Genomic DNA, 14,772 nt, shown 5'->3' with positions numbered 1-14,772 from the left:
GTGGAATGGCAGGAACACTGACATCTGATTGAAAATTAGAATGGTGTATATTGATGATATCAGTGTCCCTGATACACATATAAAAAATATAGAAAACTTCTTTACAATCCCTTTAAAGGCCATGGCATGCCATTTCAATTTTCAAACACGGATAATTCTGGACACATATGGAATAGAATGCTCCGCTTTCAACTGTGAGCTGTGAACACTATTACTGATTGGCTAAGCTAAAAAAATTCCTGTTTCTGAGGTTATGGTATGATTGGTTCAATGAATAAGAAAAATAAGAACGAAAATATTTGAGATTTTATGTAAATTATACACCTGAGTTGTATTTCATTTTAACCCTGAGATCTATACTGCCACGTCGTTGTGCCGATTTTTTGAGGTTACTCGTGTCCACGTCATCTTCTTCTACGGCTGGCTGCAGAATTTGAAACGGTTCTACTTTATCTTCGAAACATCCAAAAATATACCGTCCAGGGCCGAGTAAGGTTCGTCCAATTAGAAAATTGGCAAAAATCTGTTCATAGCCATGAATGTCAAGGTTATATCGACCATTCTGAAAAAGAAATTTGCTGCCATTTTGTCATCTGAACATATTTTAAATGTCAAGATAATACCTTTGGATTTTTCAACCCGGTTTCGCCCTGTCAGTGATGCAGGTCGGAGGCGTGGACATGGAACTAGTCATTCGGATGGGACAATAAACGGAGGTTTCATGTGCTATAGACTGTGCATGTGGAAGATCCCTCAGTGGATACTGCATGGCATTGGTCGTTTTCATTAGCCAAATCAGGTACTGAAAAGGAGGATGTAAAACTCCATTTAAAGCTTACATCGGTCATCTGTTTAAAACCGTCTATGGCTCGTTTTTGGGCGACATCTTCGGGCAGTCCTACCATCTTCTGGTAAAAACAGGCCAGCTCTTCTATATCTATTACTCCATCTTCTGCAGACAAAAAAAAATCTTATTTTGGGGTCCTATGGAGGAGATGATTTGTTTTAAGGGTTTGCAAACAGCACTAGGCATTTAAGAACTCATTGGGGGAGCCAAGGACAGGTCAGCCTCATTTCTAGGGGTGCCATTGCCATTTTCATTTTTATTATCTTACAATTTTGACGCCATATTGGTTGTTAAGTAACCATGGTTACAAGTGGTAAAAAATGTACTTGCCTTTATAGTCAATGATTTTAAACAGGGTAGGAGTTAACCGGCGTAACCAGATGGGTAGATTACCCAGGCCTTTACAACCGGGTAATAATTTATTCCAAAGATCAAACCAAACTTTTAACTCAACTTTACCTGAAATCGAGATCCAGGAAACATCGGCACTGGACCTGTAATTATTTGAGGCCAGTTGGGAATTTGGCCTATGGACTACTGGTAATGTTCATGAACAATGTTATCCCTATGGCACATAACATTCTTTGGTTTCCAGGGATGATGAAAGCTTGCATCTGCTCACATCAGCTACAACTTTTGCCTTTAATTTTGTGGAATTGCAGGAACCACAGACGTCTGATTGAAAATTGGAATGGTACAAATTGATGCTATCAGTGTCCCTGATACACATAAAAAATCTAGCAAACCTCTTTACAATCAAGGAACTAGGAACTAAAGATCAAGGAACTCAGGAAGCCAACCTACCACCTGCTTGATCTCGCTCTGCTTTATCTGTCATAACTTCATAAAATACATGACAGACCTCATAACATTCCTTGCCTTCTATACTATCTGATTCCCAACTCGTATAGTCTAAGATTTTCTACAACATAACAAAAGAGATACATTTGTGTACAGAAGGAGATGGATTTTTAACAAGCTTGAGCTTCTATATATGACAGTGTCTCAAGAAAAGACGAGTTATCATTTTAACTTTTAAACACAAATAATTCTAGACACACATGGATTTGAAGACTCAAATTTTGACAGTGAGCTGTGAACACTATTACTGATTGGCTTAGCTATAAAATTCCTGTTTCTAAGACTAAGGTACAATTAGTCATGGTTTATTCTGTCCCTTTAAGCAAGCTGATAAAACAAATGGTGAACATGTCCCTTTAAACAGCTGAAGGTTAGTTTGAACAGATAGATTAAAACTTGATTGCATTTCAACATGGAAATTGATGATAATGAATGATAATGAATGATAATGAATGATAATAAATGATAATGACTATGACCTTTATGATAATGAAATAATAATGATGTATTTATTTGAGCAGCAGATGACCTTTTCACACCTTTACATGGACAAGTGGTTGATTCTTTACTCTTTATACACGCTATTTCATTCATTCATTCAGTTGTAAAGTAGTTTCTTGCTATCTTTCAAAAGATTTCAATACCCTAACCAACTGAGCTACAGCCTATCCATGGTTATGGACAATTAAATATATTCTTGAGAAATCGTAATTTACTAACCTCCATGAGAAGTTTAAAATCGTTCATATCCAAACTTTTATTTCCATCTGCATCTGATAAAAAACAGGCAAAATTATCATACCAAAGGTTTGTAGATGCAGTGATTTGATTGGATTGTACACTAGCGAATACAGCAAATCAGAGCCCTTGGCCAATGCACTGTAAACAAATTGACTTTGCTATCAATCAAGAGCTTTGATTTGCTGTATTTGTTAGCATACAATCCAATCAAATTGCTGCATTTACAAACTTTCGTGATACAAGAAATATAGTTTATGTTGTCAAGGTATAAGACACAGTTTGTAATAGCTTGACATTTTTAAGATGATGTTTTGTGAAAACTACGGTTGGACAGCTAAATGATTCCACATAATTTTAGAATAATATGTTATAATAACTTACCAAAAAAATTGAAATAATATTCCAGTTTGATTTTCTGGAACTTTGTCAGGGACTGGTCAGCCATTTTCTTTTTTGACGGTAGACTTCTGGAATTAGAACAGAATAAATAAACCAAGTACTAACGATCGGAACCACACAACAAATCCATTTTGGCATTTCTTAAAAGCCTAGTGCTCAAAAATAAATGTTAAAAAATTAATGCTTACGTCATTTTTCGCTTTGTTGAAATAGAATCAAGTCAATGATTAAAATCCAAAATATTTAATTGCTCCCAAACCTCAATCCACAATAAGTAATTTAGTATCAAGGGTATCAAGAGTTTAAACTGTTAGAATACTGATAAAATCTCACTGTTTCATTGGGTGTTTCAAGACAATAGAGTTTTAAAGAGCAAGGGGATGGGATGAAATGCCACAATGCCCTATCAATGTGTGCTCAATTTTCTGTACATTATGTGCTCCATTTTCTGCACATTATGTGCTCCGTTTCCGGCACATTATGTGCTCAATTTTCTGTGCATTATGTGCTCAATTTTCCATACATTATGTGCTCAGTTTTCTGCACATTATGTGTTTAAATTTCTGTACATTGTGTGCTCAGTTTTCTACACATTATGTGCTCAGTATTCTGCACATGATTTCTGCACATGAAGTGCTCAGTTTTCTGTACAATATGTGCTCAGTTTTCTGCATATTATGTGCTCAATGTTCCATACATTATGTGCTCAATTTTCCATACATTATGTGCTCAGTTCTACACATTATGTGCTCAGTTTTCTGCACATGATGTGCTCAATTTTCTACACATTATGTGCTCAGTTCTGCCTATTTTGTGCTTCTGCACATGATGTGCTCAATTTTCTACACATTATCTGCTCAGTTCTGCCTTTTTTGTGCTCTATTTTCTGCCCATTATGTGCTCAATTTTCCATACATTATGTGCTCAGTTTTCTGCATATTATGTGCTCAATTTTTTTTGTTCTGTTATTTAATATAATCCTTACCCCTAAAATGTGGTATTAGAATATCTTTCCTCAATAACTAATGTGAGATAAAATAAAATTCAAACATAAAAAGTTGAATTGTTTACTGAACGTCAATATGTAGATATTGCATACAATTTCATGTTTGATTTAGAACTTATCAAGTACTTGTGGCTCAAAAGATAACATTTTTAAAGATGCATACCCTTGTTTGGGGACAATGATTTTTGTAAAAGTATGGCAGCTACAGTGAAATATTATTCATTTTAATGTTGATTTAGAAACTATCAGAGATTCAAACAATAAATTTGTATTCTAAAGAGTTTTTTTTAAATATATTTGCACCATTCAGACATGTGTGGTTCCTTTAATTATAGACAAACTTAAACCTATCATGATGTCACTATTATGTCACCATTTAAACCAGATAATGAACAAAGCTATTCTATTATGATATAAAATGTTCATGCCCCAACCAGTTGCTTTGTTTTTTTAGAAATGGGTGTAGAACAGGAGGGCTTTTCTTTAAGTTAATACAGGACAATCCAACTTGATTGTGAATTGGCTGTCTGTATTAGACCTTGAACTTATAAATTATGTGTTTAAGGTGGTCTTAAAAAAACACTGAATATATTACAAATATCATATTACGTACAGAAAGAAAAGAGACCACCATTTTCTTTTTTAGGTTCATGAGGTTCCTGTCTACTAGCTGGTCCTTGACCAAGCCCTTTGGCTTTAATCTTTCCTGAATTAGACCCATACCCATTTACTGCTTGGTCAACTAGAATTATGGGGATTCTCTCTCCCAGCTGGTCCTTGACCCAAATGGACATCTGAAACAGTTCCAAAGAGGGTACTGTCCAACATTCTTTGCCAAAGAAACATTAGGACATAAAACATCATTTGCCCGAAACTTTCTTTTTCAGGGAGAGCGGTAACCATTGCTACAAACAAGAAAAAATTTGAGAAAAAAGTAGTATTAACCTCGATCAGCGAGTGAAACGAAGAGTGTAAAAATAGCAGACAAGATACTGAACAAATGGGTGAGTGAATCTTGGAATCCGTTTCCCAAAAATCTTACAATCAATATGAATATGTGATAAAAACGTGGGTCGTTGAATTTATAAACTTGCCGATGCTTACGAGACATTTTCTGTGAAAATATCGGTAGTTTTTGGGCATTTTGTGTGAATGATTTCGTGGAAACAGTTTTGGATTATCAATGAAAATCATTGTTATGACAAAAAATGTCTTTTGCACCAGAATAAATTGGAGTAAGCTCCCTTGTTTAGAATTTGTACTTCCTCAGTTATTCCCCTTTAAAACAAGATCTTCTAACAACCAACTTTGAAGTAAGAAAAGGGTGGCGCTGGATATATTAGTTCTGAACAGGTTCCGTCTATAATTGAAAGGTACTGGACCAGATGGCACATTCAAATTTTTTTCCTTTCTTCGCCATTTTGAATTCTGTCTTCACCTGCTTTTTTGATACATGCGGAATGCGTTCTGAACCAGTTGATTCCATGAACTCTGATCATGCAGAATTCACCAGTCCAGAGCCCAAAAGGATCAAACTTTGCCGCACTCGTAACACTTTCCTTTCGGCCAATCCAATATCACAAAACATCAAGTTAAAAAAATAAGCTTTATTAATCAAAATGTCAGCTTTAAGAATGTTTGAACACTTTAAAAAATGACAAATATTTACACCATTAAAAATAAGTACAGAAAAATTAGTAAAATAGTTTGGTTAAAAATATATAACTTTTGACTGAGCATGTAGACTCTAAATGAACTTTCATCCAATCAAATAACTAGAATTCAATTCTGGTTCAAAATTTCTCTACAATAATTGGCTGAATTTTAAAACGTATTAAAATTGAATTTGAGCTCTTTGCACTATAATGTTGGGACACCTGATGCTACTTTTTGACTAGGTGTGTCAACTTGAGACCACTTTAGGAAATGAATCAAATTTGTGGGTTTGTTTTTGATTATCGTTGTATAAGTTTTCTGCAGTAGGATTTTGAGACGGGTAGTTGAGTAGACTGTTTAATTAATGTTTGGTTCTCCAGCCACAATTTGACTTTCGATACCACATTCGTCAGTTCCTCTTCGAATCTTGAAGAAACCTGGATAAAAAAAAATAATATTAAAATTCAACTCACCAGCAGAAAGACTGGGGGTACAAACAGGGGTAGACAGACTTTATGGGGGGACAACTTTCAAGGTTTAGGTTGAGACTGTGTGATATTATTTACAAAACAAAACATAAAAATTCTCACCTTTGTCTCCCCAGTCTGAGTTCCAGGAATTGGCAACGAGCCAATAATCAGTACCATCTTCTACACCATATCCCAGGATCTTTACGGCATGTCCTCCGAGAGCTGCACCACTAGTATGTTGATAGACGCCTAAAATGTACAAGACGACAATGATGGGCAATTCAGAGTTGCGGATCCAATCCATCTGATCTCGAAGGGGAAACTGACTCTTCCAAAAATACCATAATGATAGGACAATCCAGAGTTGTGGATCCAATCCAACTTCTGAACTCAAAAGGGAAATATACTCCTCAGGATCCAATCCAACTTGGGTATTTTCTGGTCTCAAATGGGAGACATACTTCTTGTGTGAGCTAAGCTGATGTATTTACCAGTTATATCATATGTCACAAAGTGCCCAGTTCCTTGGTCTGTCACGCCAGTTTTTCTTAATTTGTCACGCATGCCCAACCAAAATTGGAAATACATTTACTAAGTTTTGACTTACGAACATTCTTGATGAAAGAAAAGAAAGGATGTACCTGATTTATAGTTTAAGAAATCGGCGTAAACAGTATAAGCAGCTTCAACTGGTCCATTATTTACTAATTCAGCCATGACATCTTGAACAGACTCTACTCTATAGGAAGATTTACCTGAAATAACAATAGAATCTTATGAGTTATATGTGTATGGAAGACCATGGGGAGGAATTATTTCCAGTGGGGGGATGGGAAGATGTCAGAGTCTTGGCGAGGTTATCTACAGCGGAAATTGACGTCATTTAAAAAAAAACTAGAAAAACTAACATTAAGGAATATTTTGATAATTCCTACCTCTGACTTTGTCTGCAGAATATGTACCGTTATAGTTGGCCTCACATTTGTGGGAACATCTGGGTGTTTTTCCTTCTCCGGAACATGGAGCAAGATGGCCGACAACATGGTGATCACAAGATTTAATTTCATATGGTTGACATCCCTGCAACAAAAAGATTGTAAAGAGGTTTTCTGCACTTTTTAGCATTTCTGTAATTACTAATTATTAATCATAGACGTCTGATTGAAAATTGGAATGGTGCCATTTGATGCTATCAATCATATATGAATACTCAAAATATTGTGTGACTTCACGACCATAAAATGTTCAAACCACGGTCCACTAACCTGGTGAGAGTTGTACTGGCCTCCAGTGACGATTCCTTCAGTTTTAAAGAAATCCCAAGCAGCAGCAGGGAATCCACCATTACATCTGAAACAAGAAATTTCATTGGATGGAATTAACATTTGTAACAAACGATTTCATTGGACATTGGATAAGACCAAACTTTCGTGAGATGCTGATAAGATCATCGTCAATTTTTAGCTTCTGTAAACAAAATCATAGACAAAGATATCCAGTGTGTTAAGCAAATGAAATTCATTGTAGTCTGTATCATCCAGTCCCACTTCACCTACGCACAGATGCAACAAAAAGACCGGACGTCTTTATTCATTATTACTTAATACTAACATAAGAGGCATGGCAAAAGCTTGGAGCCAACAAAAACCAGGGTGGGATTACAAAGGCAACGCAATACAAAGACAAAATTATGTGGTAGCCATTTTTGAAAAAATCTTGATCCATTTTTGTCGAAAGTGTGCCTTTTTTCAAAGTATTTTTTGAGATACGAATGTAGTTATTAATCAACCAAACTCTAAAATAAATTTCAATTTTTCATTTCCATTTTCCAGAAAAATGCTTGAGCTTAAAATAGAGCAAAAAGCTTAAGCGATCACTGAAAAGGGAGGGGTTTTTTAAGCGCTTTGTATGGCTGCCAATGAAATCTCACCCAAAACCACATAGATGGCAGCATGTCATCAAGTTTTCGGCAGAAATGTGACGATTTTTGGTTCCGTTGGAAGAGATACAGATTCTATCGGACATGGCTTCCACTGCTCCAAATGCCTAGAAACATAAAGAAATTAAAAATAAATGGCGTCTGATTTCTTACCCATAGCCACAAGAAGAGCAGCATGTCAATAAATCTTCAGCAGAGATGTGTCTGTTTTCAGTTCCGTTGGAACGAATGCAAATTCTGTCGGACATAGCTTCAACAGCACCAAATGCCTATGGAAAAGGGAAGTAATGATATATATAATTAAAACAGAACATGAAACATGCTGTTACTCAGAGTTTCACTCTATGCGATCTTTAGACAACTGAATTGTTTCAGCCTGTGTCCCTACTGAAGTTTGACAAGTAGAGATCTTCAGACAACTGATCTATAGCAGCCTGTGTACCTACTGAAGTTTGACAGAACCTGAAACATGCTGTTATTCAAAGGTTCACGCTGTGCGATCTTCAGACATCTGACCTATTTCAGCCTGTGTCCCTACTGAAATTTGACAGAACCTGAAACATGTTTCACCCTATGTGTTGTAGAACTAAACTTACCCAGCAGGATCCACAGCTTCCCTGGTCTCGGACTTCTTTCAATGTTGGACAGTTCGGCCATTGAACTCGAGCATCAAAATTGGTGGGAAGATCTGCTACTTGATGTGTTTTCTGTGGAAGTTTATCGTGGTATTTTTTAGAGTCAGGATGGACACCCATCAATTTGTGGATATATTTGCGGTCAATATTTTCAGCAAAATTTCGTTGAGCCTGAAAAATAAAAAGATTATCACATTACAAGTAGATGAAGGCGAAAACGATTAGGGATAATCTGGGAAAGATCTTGTATAATCTGTGTCTACAGATCGACTATGAATTGTGGGCTAGCGAAAGCCAAGACAGAGCGATACAATCTTCAGACAACTGACCTATTTTCAGTCTGGATCCCTACTTAAGTTGCACAGGTAGAACTTAATCTCATGTCTACATTTCGAAACAAGTTCGGAATGTTTGTTTAATTCAAGATAGACAACTCTGATATCATTTCACAAACCTTCCATGTTTTTGCCGCTTTATTGATATAATCAATCTCTGCGTCTGACAACAGACCAAAGTTAGGTTTTTTTGGTGCTGCTGTTGCCACGACAACCAGAGCAGCGACGACTGCTACAAATAACTTCATAATGTTCTGAAGAAGAGAAAAAATTGTTATTAAAATACAAATTTTAGAGTAAAACATTCAACTAGTGCTTAAAATTTGAAACACTCACAAAGTTTGGTCCTTAAAAGGATAGCCTAGCCTTCTTTTTGAAATGATGAAGGTATTCTAAACCTTGTGAACTCTGTTTTCGCTTAAGACAGAAAGCAATTTAGTGTTGGTCTTTATCTGTCAAATACAGTACGGTAATAGATAAAAAAAACAAAAGACTTTAAACATTACACCTACTTATAAGCCCTAAAAGTTCTCTAAAATGAATTTTCCAAATTCGGGATTGCAAGCTGACAGATTTTAAAACAAACTGATGCCTCAATATGTCTGACCTAACAAGGAAACAAAAATTATAATGCCTTTAGGAAGTTGAACGACATGAGCTTGGCTTTTTCCCCTTAACAGACACAAGTCCCTTTCGCCACTTTCGTCCTTTGTCTTGCGTCTCCCTCCTCAAACCCTACAAACTAACTGAAAAAAATATCCGTAAACAAAAGCTGTTAATTCCTGACCACATCTCACCTTTGATTGCTAATTAACCACTCAAAACAATGGGTAGGTGTAAAATTTGAGTTACTTTTTATTTTATAACGGAATTTTTATCACGAGATGGGGTGTATCATGTGATAGTCATGTGACAAAAGTCATGTGACATAGTCATGTGACTTAATTTTAATAACAAAAGTCACGTGATTTAAATTAATTTGTTGTTGTCTGTAGGGAATTTCTTAGATGAGTTTTCTCCCTTGCATTTCCAATATGGCTGCGCCCAGGCAGTTAATAAACATTACAAACAAAATAAGAAAAGTATATCAACAGCAAGTCCGTCAGCTAACACAAGTCTCTGTAAGTCAGCAGCAACTGTCTATTATTCTTTTATGATGTCCTGTGCGGTCACCTATCCTGTCCAATTCTTTCTGGACCTATCCAATTCTTTCTGGACCTATCCAATTCTTTCTGGTCCGATCGTATCACTTTCTTTTTCTTATCTGCAAACACTCTACTTTGTCAGTCAAATCCTTTGTGTTGTTTCTTTCCAGATTGCAGGATTGCCAAGTTTTGTTAAAATCGTAGAAGTTGGACCCAGGGATGGCTTACAGAATGAAAAGGTCAGGAAAGATAACTTTAATTTTTATAATATAAAACACTTAACTAAAACAGTACTGTACGAGGTTATAGGCAGATACACACTTATTGACTCTGTAAATTCAATTTACAAATAACTTAGAACTGGACTTTGGTAGAAAACTGCTTAGATTACAGTGTAGATCAAACTATAAGAAAAATTCATATTGTAATCATACTGTATATTTCTATGTAGAATGTGTTGTTTCAGGATATTGTACCCAGCAAAATAAAAGTAGAATTGATAAATAAATTATCAGAATCAGGCCTTCCTGTTATAGAGGTCACAAGTTTTGTCTCTCCAAAATGGGTTCCTCAGGTAAGTTGAACATCTTTTCTTACTCACTCTCCCTGATGCCACTCTGCCACTAGGCTTATCAGCTAAGCACCTGCTTCGAGGGGTCCACATGGCTATTGAATATCCCCATCCCCATAATGGCATTGTAAAGAGGTTTTCTGAAAAGCCAATGCCAGTCTGCCACTAGATTTATCAGCTAAGCATCTTCTTCGAAGAGTCTACATGGTTTATGAATATCTCCATTCCATTGAATACCCAATGTGAAATTTGTTCTATTTTTAGATGGGAGACCACAAGGAGGTTCTAGCAGAAATCCAAAGAAAACCCAATGTTGTTTATTCTGCTCTAACACCAAATCTGAAAGGCTTCAAATCTGCAGTAAGTTTTCAATCTTTTGAGGATCTTTTCTGTTCCAGAACAACTCTGAACCATTCCCCAGAACAAACCAAATTGACCCATGAACAACTCTTTTGACCTCGTCAACCACTTCTATTTTTAGGTAGAGAGTAACGTAAGTGAAGTGGCTATTTTTGGAGCAGCTTCAGAATCTTTCAGTAAGAAAAACATCAATTGTTCCATAGATGAAAGTATTGAAAGATTTCGGGTAGTTACTGAAGCCGCTAAAGATCGTAACATACCAGTTCGTGGGTAAGTGTCCCTTGTAGAGACCAAACAGCTAAGGCTGTAACATACCAGTTCGTGGGTAAGTGTCCCTTGTGGAGACCAAACAGCTAAGGCTGTAACATACCAGTTCGTGGGTAAGTGTCCCTTGTGGAGACCAAACAGCTAAGGCTGTAACATACCAGTACCAGTAAGTGTTCCCATTGCATGTGGGATCCAAATTTTGCTGTTTATATGCATGGACAGAGTTGAAATACCACTTATTGGTTAATGTTCCCTTCACTGTGCTGTTCTTGGTCTGCTGGTGGGAAAAAGGAGAGGAAGATGATATAGTCTTAAAGCTCAAATCAATATAGATGTTCCAATGTTATATATTCTAGGTATGTGTCCTGTGTTATGGGCTGTCCATATGAAGGTGATGTCCAACCACAGAAAGTAGCCGATGTAAGCCTTTTAGAATCCAAAGATCAATGCCAAGAGGTTAAGTCAAGGACTAGCTGGTAGAAAGGATCCTTTGTGAACCTAGATCGTTAAAACATTGTTGTTTCTTTTCTTTTTTTTTCATTTCTGTTATAAAATAAAGTGATACCTGGTATTTTTCAGGTAGCTAAGAAGTTATATGAGTTGGGATGCTATGAGATATCACTGGGAGATACTATAGGTGTGGGAACACCAGGACTGGTTCGGGAACTGATCTCCACAGTCAGTAAACAAGTTCCTGTGGATCGACTTGCAATACATTGTCACGATACATATGGCCAGGCGTTGGCCAACATATTCGCTGCTCTACAGGTAATGACTTTCTTTCACTTACCAGGAGACAGTTGGGACACCAGGAAGGGTACTGGGGTGGGTGGGATGGGGCTGGTATTTGTCCTCATAGAAATATAGTTTGTACACCAACTTCATAATTTTGAGAAAAGATTTTCCCTAAAAAATGTGTCAAAATGCATCAAAATCACAATATTTCAAAGTTTTCGTGGGAAGAACCTCTCCAATTAATGTTGCAGGCACAGCCCTCCGTGGTTTGGAGGAAAGTTTATGGTGTGTTATTTTGTTTATATTGCAGATGGGAGTAAGTGTAGTGGACAGCTCTGTATCTGGTCTAGGTGGTTGCCCCTATGCTAAAGGAGCCAGTGGTAATGTGTCTACTGAAGATGTAGTTTATTTAATGAATGGATTATCCATCAAAACGGTAGGTTTACTATTATAGTTATCCTGCCACAAATAATGAGTTAATCCCATGAATTGTGGTATTTGCCCATGGTTGAGGCTTCTGTGCCCATGAATGATGGTTTTGTAGCCCATGAATTGTGGTATTATGTGGATGTGAATGATGAAGATTGTTCCCATGAATTGTGATCTTTATGGTCATGGGTTATAGTTTGTAGTTTGTAGCCCATTGTATTGTTGTAAATGTAGCCCATGAATGAATTATGTTCGCATGATCCCAAAATCCGTTTGGGATGAGTTTAAATCTGTTCTCTTATTCTCTTACAGGGTGTCAATCTACCAAAGTTAATTGAAGCTGGACACTTCATCTCTTCTTACCTCGGCAGACCACCAGGATCTAAAGTTGCCCAAGCTACCAAATCAAGTTTATAAAGATGTGTCCTAAAATATTGGACTCGATGAAGAACTGTGTTTTTGAGTCGTCATAGAAAGACTCATATTTCTTCCTACATTTTAAGACGTGAATTTTCATCTGATTGAAATTGGATTGGATAATTAAGGTCCATTACTTCTTTAGGTGCGTTCAGTTTTAATTTTACAGAGGGAACCTTTTTAGACTTTTTATTTAGAGAGGTAGTACGGGTAAAGGAATATGAGCATTTAAGAATTAAAGGAGATTATTAGAATTAAAAAAATCATTTTTTAAGAGGGAACTGTGATATTGTCAACCAGTGCTTAATATATTGTTTATATGGAAATCTTGTGTAATAAATTTTATTTGTAAGTGTAAAAAAAAAAGAAATCGGGCTTGTCTGGCTTCGATCCCCTACGCCCAAGCTCCAGTTTCAGATATGTTATCATTTGCCAGGACAATCTGCATGCATTTCAGCACCTCTGAGTGCCATCATTTCCCGATCACCAGATTTAATCTAATGGTCATGTCTGGAACGATGCCAAGCTCCACAGACTGGTGCCATGGGTTCGAAATTGCTGCTAAATACAAGAGGATCGATTGATGCCATGGCCAGTGCTTTCCAGAGCTCAAAATTTAATTTCTTTTAAGGAAAACAGCCGTCGCAGTAACTTTGACGCTGGAGTAATTTGCTGAACGATTTATGATCCAAGGGAGAAAACTCGATTTATGAAAATTACTTTGACTAGAGACTACAGTTAATTCTTTAACTATGCATTACATGTTTTTACCGCTACGTTGTGAGTAGATGTAATGGTCTACCTTTGAAGCTTCGTGCCATTGACTCATATAATACATGCCTTGAGGGGGGTTCGAACCCATGAAACCTTTTGACCACCATCTTGAAAGAAATGAACACCATTCTTTGTGCAATGGGGGACAACATTGCAAGCCCATCCAAACATGAGGCTGGTAGAGTGTCAACAACCGTACGTAAGGTTGCGGGGGATGACTGTCTCTTAAAGTTCAGTAGTTTCGGACTAGATATTGGGATTCCCCACAAATGTGAATGAACGCACCTGCTTTATCGTGTTTTCAAGAAAATGTCTACTGTATTGGCCCTAAAATATGTTTCGAACGCAACTCACATGCAACCGAGAAGTGAGTTGCGTTCGGCACTCATGGCCTTCTTTATTATTCGCAACCATGCGCACATGCTAATCGCTCTGGTGTCAGGGTACCTTAAGTTAAAACTTTAACAAACATTCCATAGGATGGTCCGGAAAGCAATATGCTATAGCCATTTAACTATTGACTTCATCGATAAAAATTACAGTGATAAAGGGGTCTAAATACTTAATACATTTTTTAATGAATTAACTGTAGTCTTTAGTCAAAGTAAATTTTATAAATCGAGTTTTCTCCCTTAGACCGCAAATCGTTCAGCGACTTTCTAGACAAAATTACTGAAAGTGAAGGCTGCATTTCTTTAAATGAGATTAAATCTAGAGCACTACCCATGGCATCAACCGATTCTCTTATCTTGAGCTGCATTTTCGAACCCATAGCACTGAGGTGTAGAGCTTAGTTAAACCTGGTGACTTGGAAATGATGCAAGTCAGAGAGTGACGCTTACATGGAAATTACATGATTGTCTTGGCAAAATTTCCCTCATTGCACACTGCATGGAATTGCACGAATAATGGATGCATTTGCAGGACAAAATATTATGTAACCATAGCAACATGTGATTTGTAGAATCATATTTTAATTTCTTTTGCAGATACAAGAATTGTGGGGCATGAATGGATGCAATCCAAATTCTATGGTTTATGGTTTTTTGGTTCGATGCTTCACCACGGCCAAACTAATTGAGGTACGTTGATAAAATTAAGTCACACAGTAGTTCCAAATCTTGGCTTCCCAATGCTGTAAACTGCGATAGTTCATCTCTCCTACTTTGGAAGTTCTCGACATTT

At 36.8% G+C, this 14,772-nt stretch overlaps 4 protein-coding genes across 4 annotated transcripts; 2 read left to right on the top strand and 2 right to left on the bottom strand.

Moving 5' to 3' along the window:
- Positions 1-295: 295 nt before the first annotated feature.
- Positions 296-3,108, bottom strand: LOTGIDRAFT_236745 (hypothetical protein). The gene is made up of 7 exons (XM_009067841.1): positions 3,037-3,108; positions 2,831-2,916; positions 2,429-2,481; positions 1,652-1,769; positions 1,178-1,306; positions 840-952; positions 296-562 (listed from the first exon to the last, which is right to left on the bottom strand). The coding sequence occupies exons 1-7, from the start codon at positions 3,039-3,041 to the stop codon at positions 317-319; spliced, it is 750 nt and encodes a 249-aa protein (XP_009066089.1). The 5' UTR covers positions 3,042-3,108; the 3' UTR covers positions 296-316.
- Positions 3,109-3,522: 414 nt separating this feature from the next.
- On the top strand, positions 3,523-3,852 carry LOTGIDRAFT_133916 (hypothetical protein; the record flags this gene model as incomplete). Its single annotated transcript, XM_009067840.1, has 1 exon — positions 3,523-3,852. A coding segment is annotated over one exon (330 nt), but the record flags the coding sequence as incomplete, so codon positions are not given.
- Positions 3,853-5,446: 1,594 nt separating this feature from the next.
- On the bottom strand, positions 5,447-9,549 carry LOTGIDRAFT_197490 (hypothetical protein). The gene is made up of 9 exons (XM_009067839.1): positions 9,524-9,549; positions 9,009-9,143; positions 8,516-8,725; positions 7,911-8,026; positions 7,246-7,330; positions 6,916-7,060; positions 6,622-6,735; positions 6,101-6,229; positions 5,447-5,947 (listed from the first exon to the last, which is right to left on the bottom strand). Exons 1-9 carry the CDS (start codon positions 9,542-9,544, stop codon positions 5,868-5,870), a joined length of 1,035 nt encoding a protein of 344 aa, XP_009066087.1. The 5' UTR covers positions 9,545-9,549; the 3' UTR covers positions 5,447-5,867.
- Positions 9,550-9,912: 363 nt separating this feature from the next.
- Positions 9,913-13,183, top strand: LOTGIDRAFT_222853 (hypothetical protein). Its single transcript, XM_009067838.1, has 9 exons — positions 9,913-10,010; positions 10,205-10,273; positions 10,501-10,608; positions 10,870-10,965; positions 11,087-11,235; positions 11,589-11,650; positions 11,810-12,000; positions 12,278-12,403; positions 12,709-13,183. Exons 1-9 carry the CDS (start codon positions 9,924-9,926, stop codon positions 12,811-12,813), a joined length of 993 nt encoding a protein of 330 aa, XP_009066086.1. The 5' UTR covers positions 9,913-9,923; the 3' UTR covers positions 12,814-13,183.
- The last annotated feature ends 1,589 nt before the right edge of the window (positions 13,184-14,772 follow it).

Source organism: Lottia gigantea (assembly GCF_000327385.1).
Source record: "Lottia gigantea unplaced genomic scaffold LOTGIsca_87, whole genome shotgun sequence".
Lineage (NCBI taxonomy): Eukaryota > Metazoa > Mollusca > Gastropoda > Lottiidae > Lottia > Lottia gigantea.
The sequence above is the reverse complement of the archived record's forward strand: the minus strand, read 5'-3'. Positions and strand labels throughout refer to the sequence as shown.